General features: G+C 34.2%; 1 protein-coding gene, 1 non-coding gene and 1 pseudogene across 2 annotated transcripts in view; all 3 read left to right on the forward strand.

Annotated features, from left to right (window-relative positions):
- RPS6KA6 (ribosomal protein S6 kinase A6) overlaps positions 1–11,497 on the forward strand; it is a 125,573-nt gene that overhangs the window by 63,975 nt on the left and 50,101 nt on the right. The window contains exons 7-8 of the mRNA XM_006908990.1: positions 5,896–6,002; positions 6,288–6,325. Coding sequence (XP_006909052.1) covers positions 5,896–6,002; positions 6,288–6,325 — 145 coding nt within the window. The remainder of the gene's footprint in view (positions 1–5,895; positions 6,003–6,287; positions 6,326–11,497) is intronic.
- On the forward strand, positions 8,092–8,210 carry LOC112477457. Its single transcript, XR_003045469.1, has one exon. It is a non-coding gene; the product is annotated as a 5S ribosomal RNA (ribosomal RNA).
- LOC112477458 lies at positions 8,341–8,459 on the forward strand (annotated as a pseudogene).

Below are 11,497 nucleotides of genomic sequence, written 5' to 3' on the forward strand. Positions count from 1 at the left end.
CTTATATTTCAATTTTGATGGTATCGGCTAGTTTTTATATTTCTCTTTCATTATTTTTCATTCTTTCAATTTCTTCTTCTTCCTTCTGATTTACTTCTAGATTTCTGTCTTCAATATCAGCGATCCTTTCATCTATTTGTTTGACTCTATTTCCCAAGCTTGCTATTTCATTTTTCAACTCTTGCAGTGTGTTCTTCATCTCCACCAGTTCTATTTTGTTCTTTTCGAGGGTTTCAGTGTCCTTGCTAAAGAACCCATTCTGCTCATCTAGTTGTTTTCCCATTTCTGGAATTGTTAAGGTGAATTATTTTGGATGTCTTGAGTTTTTTTCAGAAGTGCCATCCTGAATTCTCTATCATTTTAGTTGCATATTTCTATATTTAAGCCTTTTTTTCTGGAGATTTTTCTCTTGCTTTCTGAGCTGGCTTGTCACCCTGGCTGTTCCTGGTTTTTAATGTACTATTTCTCTGCCTGGGCGGTAATGTTAGTGTATTCTGCCTTTTTTTCCAGGAAGAAATTTTATTATATAAAGGTGTCTCTTTAGCCTGTTGCTAAGAAGGCATTTTTCTTTTGGCTTCCAGTAGGTGGCATCTGAGCCTCTTTGATCCCTGCTTTATATAAATTCTTAATAATGCCTTTTCTTTTTCTTATAAATTTTCAATCACGCTTTCTCCCCTGATTCTCAGTCCCTGTCAGTGTTATCAACAGGTTCTGTAGTGTTTGCTCTGGTTTCCCTGGGGCTCTGCGGTGTTAGGTCTTGGAGGATACGATGGGAAGGTCCTTCTGGGTTAAGGGGTTAGAGCTTTAATTCAGTCTTGCATTCTGCAACCATGACTGGTGATAATCAACTGTTGCTTCTCTGCCATCTCCAGTTCTCTGCCGTCCCCACTTCTCTGCTTTCTACCCTGATTCCTGGGCTCTACTGCTGCCATGGAGCTCACGGCTCTACCAGGCTGGGCTATTCAGGGAACCTGCCGCACCTTCTCCCCTTCCCATTCTCCTGCTGGGAGTTCTGGCTGTGAGAGGTAGCTTATTTGTTTCTCCCAGTCTACTGCCTGCCTACTGGGGTTCTAACCTATGGTAGCTTTTCTGCACAGATCCCTTGCTCAGACATGCTGGTGTGTAGTTCGGGTGTTTTGTTTGTTTGTTTGTTTGTTTGAGTTTTAGATGTTCAGCTTATTGTTGTTTCAAGGGGAGACATCTGGGGACATCTCTCACTCCACTATGCTTCTGATGTCACTCTGATTACTCTTTCTGATGCCCTGTGAATTATGAGATTTTCTGCTCTGGCCAGAGGTTATAGGTACTATTCCTGGCCCTGTGTGAGTTCCATGGATTTTTCCCTCTAATCCTTTCATTGGTTCTTTACCTGGCTCAGGATCCTTTCCTCACTAACATATGCTAGGCATTTCTCTGCTGAATCCTTGAAGGAGGCTATATACATAACTACATGTTTTTCTCTCTCTGCAGTTCTCTCTTCTGTACTCTATCTTGTGAATTTTGTCGTGCTCATCTCCCCATGCTCTCAGCTCTGTCTCATCAACTCAGGTTAGTCTTAGCCCTGACTTAGCCCTCCATGTGTGCACTGTTGCTGGCAAATTCTTTCCAGGTAGTAAGCTAGGACAGTTGTAGGGCTCACCTTGTTTGTTTCCCTTCTTTCAGTATTCATTGTATTTTTGTTGCCTGATATCAAGTGTCTTGAAAAGTGTCATTTCATATATTTTGTCATATGTTTTAGTGATGTTAGGTAAGAGAGTAAATCCTGTCCTTGTCTATTTCATTTTGTGTCGAAGTGATAATCTGGAGGTATTATTTCAATTGGGTGAAAGTTGTTCAACATCTCTTCCAGAATTAAAAAATTGAGTGTATCGATTTCCAGAGCTTTGGAACTTGCTGTGAAAAAACAACAGTGTTCTTTTGGGATACTAGCCAGTGCTTAAGTGGCTAAGGTCTCTGAGGGCTTATATCTTTCTACCTCCAGTTGCAGAACATACCACGTATAAACATAAACTGTGATCTTGGTATATTGTTTACAATAGAATAGAGTTCAGTATGTGGTAGGGTCTGTGTAGGACCCCCTTCCAAGTGATGTCTTTAAAAGACCATGTTAAAAGCTGGTCCCAAGACATAGAGGGACAACAGTATAACAAGTCTCCAGTATTCATGATTTCTTGTATTTAGATTGTAAAAGTGTCAATTATGTGTTTGAGAAATTCTTGTAGTTATTTCTAATATTCTTTTAAACTCTTCAGACCTACATTCTCAATGTGAGACTATCTAAACCCATACTAGCACAGAGATGCAGTCAGTAAGTTTTGATTCCCAAGTCTAGAATATTAAGAGCATGCAAGCATTTTGAATACATTTCCCAAAAGACAAGAAATTAGTATATTAATTGAACAGGCTTTTAAAAAATTATTTAATGGTTACTTCTGTAGACAGCTTATTAATTATAATTTGTTTATTGGTTATACTTGTGCATACAAAAAATCATTTAAAATGAGGACTTATTCTGTATGCCTTAGAAAAAGACTTTAACAATTACATTTTTATATCTGTTAAAGAATTTTATTATATGCTTCATGTATATTTTAAAGGGAATGGTACCTCCCCCAATTTTTCTCTCCCAAAATACACACACACACACACGCACACACACACACACACACACACACACACACACACACACACACAACTCTTAAGCTGTTCTCTACCTTGCTAATATCAAGAAAATATACTGGGATGAGTGACTGATGATTGTAAAGCTGCCAGTTCTTGCAGAGTTAATTTATAAGGTTAACAAAATTCCAAACAAAATCCCAATAGGAATTTTTGTTTGTTTGAAATTGATAGAATGATTTTACCAGCTTATCTGGAAAAGTAAAGAAGTGAAAAGAACTAAGACATTTTGAAAATAAAGAACACCCTTTCCTTGTTCTACCTCCTGTTTAAAACTTTATAAAGCTGCTGCAGTAATCAAAACATCATACTATCAACACAAAATTAGACACATACTGTATAGCACAGGAATATTCTGGTATATATGACTTACCATATGTTATTATGGTAGAAGTATACTCACAAATTAATGGCAAAGAAATCGATTGTTCAGTAAACAGTGTGTGATAAATTGGTGAGATACTACAGAAAAAAATTGATTTAGAATTGTCATCTCTACCACAGGCAAAGATAAATTTTATTTATGTTAAAAAGCTAAATCTGGAAAAAAACATTCTAAAAGAAATTGTACCTAAATATGTAGTTGACCATCTAATGGAGGTCTCCTTAATCAAATAATGAAGAAAAATCACACAGAAGATATATAAATTTGAGTACATAAAATTATGCATTACTGAACATCAAAGACCAGCACAAATTGGGGAAAATATTTACAAGTAATATAATGGAGAACTGACATTTTAAAAATATTTAAAGGACTTCTTTTTTAATATTTAAAGGGCCAATTAAAAAAAAAAAACAGTAAGTTGATACTGGAAAATAGTCAAAAACATTACCAATAATTCACTAAAACAATAGAAAGGCCTCAAGACATAAAGACAATGTTTAGCCTAACAATAAAAATTTTAATTAAAATAATTGATTCCAGTTTTGTATATTAAATTTAAAAGGTTAATATTCACTGCTATCATGGATGTGATAGCAGTGAATATTAAAGACAAATGCTTTTATAAACTGCTGATGGGAGTGAAAATTATCGTAACTTTTTTTGAAAATAATTGTGTTGTGTATGTGGAGAATCTTAGACTATACTCCTTGACTCTGTATTTCCTGTTTTATTTCTTAGGAATCCATTTTGGAGAAATAATCATAAATGTCCAAAATACATATGCATATTACAGAATTATTTAAAGTAGTGAAAAATTGGAAATAATCTAAATGAAAACAGGTTAATTAGTATGTTGATATTATGCAACTATTGAAAACATTTTTTAAATAAATTTTAAATATATGGGTGAATGCTTATGATATAATATTAAGTGAGAATAAAGGAGTCTACTAAATAGTGTGTGTATAGTATTATCTCAAATATGTTAAAACACACACATATATATGTACACACATACATGGTTTGAAGATCAGACAGCAAAAGACTAGCAAGCTTACCTCAGGGTGCTGGGGTTTTAGATTTTTATTTTGGGGGGTATTTATGATAGAATGATTAGTGAATAGGAAAGTGTTAATAGTAGTGGGCCTAAAACTTAAAAGAAAAGTTGCATATGGCAGAAGTGACTTCTGGGGAAGAAGTAGTTCTTAAGGACAAGTATTCCTGAATTCAAATCCTTGCCTGCTTCTTACTAGTTATCTTATTCTGGGAAAGTTATTTCATCACTGAGTCTTTCTCCATATGTAAGGTGATGATAGTACCTACCTCATGGTGTTGTTTGGAAAACTGTAATAACATAACGAATGTAACATGACTGGCACATAATTTCTACTTAGTAAGTTTCTTATTTGCATCCATCATGAAGCTTTCCACAGAGACAACTTTATAACAAGATAATATGTTTGCCATAAACTGTAACCTCGGCATAGTTTCTTCTATAATTTAGAGTTTGAAATATTTTTGTTTAATGAGGGTTTTCTTATGTGTTAGGTTTCAGCGAACGTTTTGATTAGCCTTCCTCGGAAGTCAAATAAGTAACAAATACTTTTATTCTTAATAGAATATCAGGTGAAAATGTTCTCATACTTTGACCATTATAATATTCAAATGAAGTCTGTAGAAACTTACATAATGAACAGTCTTCGTTTTTCTACAGATCATTTATTTTAAAGTAGGAGAGGTATCAAAATTTATCTTTAACTGCTCATTTTCTGCAGTTTTACTAGTAACCTGAGTCTGCGTTGTGTAATTTAGTGGCCATAATTCTAAATGGGCAAGTCAGTTATAGGATCTTTATGATATTTCATTCGTATTTTACACTTTCTTAGTAATCCAGTGATTTCTATAGTGAAAATACCCAATTTCTAAACTTATTATTTGTTTTGTCAATTGGAAGCCCTCCATAAATCTTAAAAATTATATCTGATGATTAAGTAGTGCTCAATTTTGTGTATAAATTAATACTCACTTATGAATAACCTATAATAATAATACCTCATGGTTGTATACAAAGCATTTTACAGTTTATAAGGCTCTTTTTCCCATATAAACTATTTTACTCTTAAAATAGCCTTGTTAGACATAGCAGATATCATTATCTTTATTTTACAGGTTTAGAAACTGAAGGCCAGAGGGCTAAGTGGCATGTCAAACATTACACTGTTAATTCTTATTCCAAGTCCAGTGCCCTTTTCACTTCATCGTAGCAGCTCTCTTCCCAGACACAAAAAGCTTGAGGAAGATAGTGTCATTAAACTCATGTACTTTACTATCAGAAGAAGCCTGGAGCTACTCCTTAGGACAGAGATTGGGTTTAGAACTGTGTTTAATATGAGTTACTAATTTAGCAACTTGCTCTGGTATATTAGAAGCTTTGAGTTAGTAGAGCCGTTCAAAGCAAAATTCCTTAGTAGAAAGTGAAAGAAAATTGTAGAAATATTGGAATTGCCAGTGCTAAACTGACATATACAAAATTGTCAAAGATCGTGAGAAGAGTACTTAGAAGAGTACTGAAATTAATAATCACATTATGACAGCAAGATATTAAAAAAAAGGATAAATCTTGTGCACTACAGTGTAAGAAGTTATGCAAACTACATAATATATTTTAGGAATATTTACATTAAAATAGTTAATATCGAAGAGAAGGATCCTTAAAGGGGTTAGTGTCATCTATCTACTCTTATTTTCTTATTTGCCTATATTTGTTTGTTTACTAGTTTTTAGGGAAGTATTAAATGATCAAATGGAAAATTGTCATTTTATTTTAGGTTCTATTTACAGAGGAAGATGTGAAATTCTACCTCGCAGAACTAGCCCTTGCTTTGGATCATCTGCACCAATTAGGAATTGTGTATAGAGACTTGAAGCCAGAAAAGTAAAGCTATATTCTCCTTGTGTATCCCTATAACCAATGTTATATAACTACCTTTTCTCTATTAAGTCTTTTATTTTAAATATTATATGAAAATATATGTGAATTTTATAATTATATGAAACATAAAAAGTAATATTCATAAGATACCCATTGATTATAAAGTAATCATTAATTTTTTTTCAGTATTTGAAATAGATATAGCTATTTTATGTTTATGATTTTTGTGTGAATGTTTTATATAAAATATTTTATTCCCTCTTGTTGAATGTAAATTTTGATTTACAGCATTTTGCTTGATGAAATAGGACATATCAAGTTAACAGGTATGGAAATTTTCTTATTCTACTCTAAGCTTGCATTATTTTAATATATATTGGTCTAAGCCTGTTCTCTTTTTTTCCTCTTTCTTGATTTAATTTGCATTTTGTTCATCTCTTTAGTAAACTAAAGTTCATTTAAAGGGTAGATGAGATAGCTCTCAATAGGTTCTAATTGTAATACTAAGAAATTATACAATAGAGTTGCTGTTCTAATTAAGAAATCAATTTGGTTTTCTAGGTAAAAACATTATTTTAGTTTCAGTCTTGACTGAAATATTTATCATAAGTAGTTATCACATTTGAAATGCATTGAATTATAAACTTTTAAACCAAGTGTTTCACAATCAAGGGTTCATTTTGTTCATTTGCAAAAAAAAAAAATATGCTTTATTTTACCTTATTTTTAATATTGAGGATTTACTTATAACACACTGTGCTAATCCTCACAGGATTCTTAGGCATAAAATATTCATATTATACTATTTTTTTAAAACTTTTTATTTTGAAATAATTATAGATTCACAATAAGTTGCAAAAATCGTACCAAGAGGTTCTGTGTACTCATCACTCAGCTTCCTCTATGGTGACATCTTACAAAGCTGCAGTGCATTATCAAATCCAGGAAATTGATTTGTACTGTACAAGTAACTGGACTATATACTTTACTTAGATTTCACCAGTTTTTGCGTACATTTTTTTTGTTTGTCTTTGTGTATAATTCTGTGACATTTTCTCACATATGTAAATTTGAATACCACCAGCACAATCAACATGCAAAACTGTCATACAATCACAAAAGAACTTTCTTGTGTAGCCCATTTACCATCATACCCTCCCTCCCTCTTCCTTACCTTCTAGAAACCACTTAACATCCCTAATTTTGTTATTTTAAAAATATGATATAAATAAAACCATACAGTAGTCACACTTGTGGGCATTTGTCTTAGAGAAATAAAATTTTATGTGCACACAAAAACCTATACATGAATTTTCACTCTGTTTTATGATTATAACCTAATTCTAAGTTTTGTAATGAGTAATAAACATGGATTTAACCTCTCAACTTTCCAGTAAGATTGATTAAAGTGTGACCACTCACAGCAAGTATTTTAAGATGACTTTTACTTTTTTCATTCTTTAATTTTCCATCATTTCTTCCTTTCTTTATCTTTATTTTCTTCTTTTTCTTGCTTCCTTACCTTCTCTGTGTTTTTATTCCATCACTCTTTTCGTGTTTCCCTTTCTATCTTCATTCCTCATATTTTGAATACTATAGTTGAAAGTATAGGATTATTTGGTACTTATCATTGATAGCAGTGGGCTGTAGTGATTTAGCAATGTTTCACTTAGGCAGGGTCTTCCCCAGCATTCTGAGTTTCCCCAGAATAATCTTAGGAGAGGGAAATACCTTTTTTTTTTTTTTCTTTACTCACTCACTTTAAATATTCTCCAGATATGAGAATGGACCTAATAGTTTTACAGGTTACTCTGAATGGCAGTGGACTATAGAAAGGTTTCTTGGTATGACTGTATTTTGAGCCTGATTAACGTCATACTGAGATTATGATTGTATAGAAGATCAGTAGAATGAGAGTGGATAACCTCCAAATATCTGCATTTTTGAGAATATATTTTTCATACTGACTTTATGTTTTAACTTTATTTCTGGAACACCCCGCATAATTTATGTAAAAACTAACTATATAATATGACTTTCCTGGCTTATAAAAAATGTTAATTCATATATGCCATTAAAAATTATAAATTGGGTCTACGGCCGTACCACCCTGAACAAGCCCAATCCCGTTTGATCTTGGAAGCTAAGCAGGGTTGGACCGGGTTAGTACTTGGATGGGAGACCACCTAGGAAGACCAGGTGCTGTTGGCGTAAAAACTTTTTAAAAAAATTAAAAATAAGAGAATGTAAGCTGACAGGGTCCTTGCAATCTGTGAGGTCAACCAAGGGTTTCCTTGCCTAAAATGAAAAAAAAAAAAAAAGAAGAAAAATTATAAATTGAGTCTATGGCCATGCGACCCTGAGCATGCCCAATCTTGTCTGATCTCGGAAGCTAAGCATGGTCAAGCCTGGTTAGTACTTGGATGGGAGACTACCTAGGAATACCAGGTGCTGTAGGTGTTAAAAAATAGAATTATAAATTGAACACAACTGATTTAAACTATCTATGGTTTCAATTATGTGTTTTCTGAGGGACGTAATTCAGAGATAATTTTTATAAAGAGAGAAGAAAAATATACAGTGTCAAAAATTTAAATTACACTACTCGAGCTGAATATTTAAGAGAAAAATATAAGAAAATGATTTAGAGATTGGATTGAACATGGCAGAGTGAGAAACTTCCCCAGATCTCTCCCCTTGAAACAACAATAAGTGGAACATCTAAAACTCAACAAAACACCCAGACTGTGCAACAGCACGTCTGAATGTGGTATCTGCGCATAACAGCTACCACAGGTCAGAGTCCCCGGTGTCTGGTGGTAGACTGGTAGAAACAAAGAAGCTGCCTTTATAGCCTGAGCTCCCTATAGGAGGAAGGGGAGAGGAGAAGGTGGGGCAACTTCCCTGAACAGCCGTGCCTGGGAGTACTGTGAGTTCCATGTAGCCAGCAGCAATGCCTACTCATCAGGGCAGAAGGCAGAGAAACGAGGATGGCAGAAAAGCTGGGATGGCAAAACAACAGTTGATTTTTACCAGCTCTGATTGCAAAATCAAGGTTGAGCCACAGCCCCCAGCCCCCAACCCAGAGAGCCTCTCCCCCCATACCTTCTGAGACTGATCACCACAGATTCCCAGGGGAATCTAAGCAAATGCTACCGAAACAGTAGCTAACACTGACAGGACTGAGATTGAGGTAACGAGCGTGATTAAACATCTGTAAGGAAAAAAAAAACAACATTATTAAGACTTGATGTAAAGCAGAGATCCAAGAGCTTTAGATGCCACCTGCCACCTACTGTAAACCAAAACAAAAACACCTTCTTTGCAAAAAGCTAGGGACCATTATATAATAAATCTTTCTAGGGGGGGAAAAAAAAGTAGAACACACTTCCATTAATGCCCAATAGAGAAATAGTCCACTAAACATCATGAACAACCAAGGTGACAAGGCACTTCAGAAAGAAAGAGAAAAATCTCCAGAAAGTAAACTTAAAGACATAGAAATATGCAACTTAAATGACAAAGAATTCAGGATGTTACTTCTGAAAAAAACTCAATGAGATCCAAAACAATTCATATCAACAATTTCAGGAACTCAATGAGTTCCAAAACAATTCATATCAATAATTTCAGGAAAACACTTAGATGAGCAGAGCAAGAGGATTGGAACCCTCAAAAAGAACAGAACAGAACTTCTGGAGATTAAAAAAGAACAAAAACAAAAACAAAAAACCAGACAGCAAGAGTTGAATAATAAAATAGCAAGCTTGGGAAATAGAGTCGACCAAATGGAGGAAAGGATCAGTGATATCAAAGACAGAAATCTAGAAATAAATCAGAAGGTAGAAGAGAGAGACCGAAGAAAGAAAAATAATGAATGAGAAATACAAAGACTAGCTGATACCATCAGAAGAGAAAACATAAGAATAATGGGCATATCAAAGGGGAGGAAAAGGGGCAGAGATTAGAAAGCATTTTCAGACAAATAGTTGACGAGAATTTCCCAAATATAAGGAATGAGCTGGAACTTGGAATTCAATAAGTCAACAGAACACCTAATTATCTCAACCCAAAAAGGCCTTCACCAAGACACACTGTATTAAAATTATCTAAAATTAATGACAAAGACAATTCTTAGGGCAGCCAGAGAAAAGAAGACGGTGACCTATAAAGGAAAACCCATTAGATTATCGTCTCACTTCTCAACACAAACCTTACAAGCCAGAAAAGAGCAGAATCAAATATTCAGATATTAAATGAAAAGAACTACCAGAGAAAAGGAACTACCCGCTAAGAATAATGTATCCAGCTGAGTTCTCCTTTAGATATGAAGGAGAAATTAAGACATTTTCAGACATACAAACATTGAGAGAATTCTCCACTACAAGATGTGCACTACAGGAAATACTGAAAAGGGTCAGCTCACCTAAAACAAAATGACAAAAAAACAAAAACAAACAAACAAACAAACAAAAAACATAATTAGGAGTAGGAGTAAGGTGAGTAGCAGGCTGATAAAAACAGAGTGCAACCCTTCCTAGGAACAGGGAGGGCATCATAAGCTTAAAATGAGAAGAGATTTGCCATAGCAAGATAGAAATGAACATTCAGCATACATAGGGACAAATTGAGACAACAATGACTGAAAAGAGGAGGATTCGAAGATGCCAATTTGCAAAGGGGAATGGAGATAAGGCATGCACAGAAGAAAAGGGATGACTATATATAAAACTATACATATTCATAATGGTAACCACATGCCAAAGATTCACAACCAAAGTATATAACATAAATCAAGAAGGACCAGAGGGAACACCCACAAAAAACAACCAAAATAAGGAAAACAGAAACACAAGGACAAGGAAGCAATGGAAATAATGAGCTACCAGAAAGCAAAAGATAAAATGGCTATAAGAAGACCTCATATTTCAATAATCACCCTAAATGTAAACGGACTGAACTCACCAATAAAAAGGCACAGAGTTGCAGAATGGATCAAAAAAGAAAACCCAACCATACGCTGCCTCCAGGAGACACATCTCAGCTCCAAAGACAAATATAGACTCAAAGTAAAAGGGTGGAAAATGATATTTCAAGCGAATGGCATTCAGAGAAAAGCGGAATAGCAGTACTAATATCAGACGAAACAGATTTCAAAATAAAAAGGTAAAGAAAGATACTGAGGAACTCTTCATAATGATAAAGAGAATCAAGCACCAAGAAGATATAACACTTATTAATATCTATGTTCTCAATCAGGGAGACCCGAAATATATAAAGCAATTATTAACAGAACTAAAGGGAGAAACATACCAAAACACTATCATAGTAAGGGACCTAAATACCCCACTGTCGGATATGGACAGATCATCCAAACAAAAAATCAAAAAGGAAATAACATCCTTAAATGACACATTAGTCCAACGGGACATAATTGACATATACAGAGCCTTCCATCCCAAAACAGCTGCTTATACATTCTTCTCTAGTACTCATGG

The sequence above is a fragment of the Pteropus alecto genome, unplaced genomic scaffold, assembly GCF_000325575.1.
Source record: "Pteropus alecto unplaced genomic scaffold, ASM32557v1 scaffold273, whole genome shotgun sequence".
Taxonomy (NCBI): domain Eukaryota; kingdom Metazoa; phylum Chordata; class Mammalia; order Chiroptera; family Pteropodidae; genus Pteropus; species Pteropus alecto.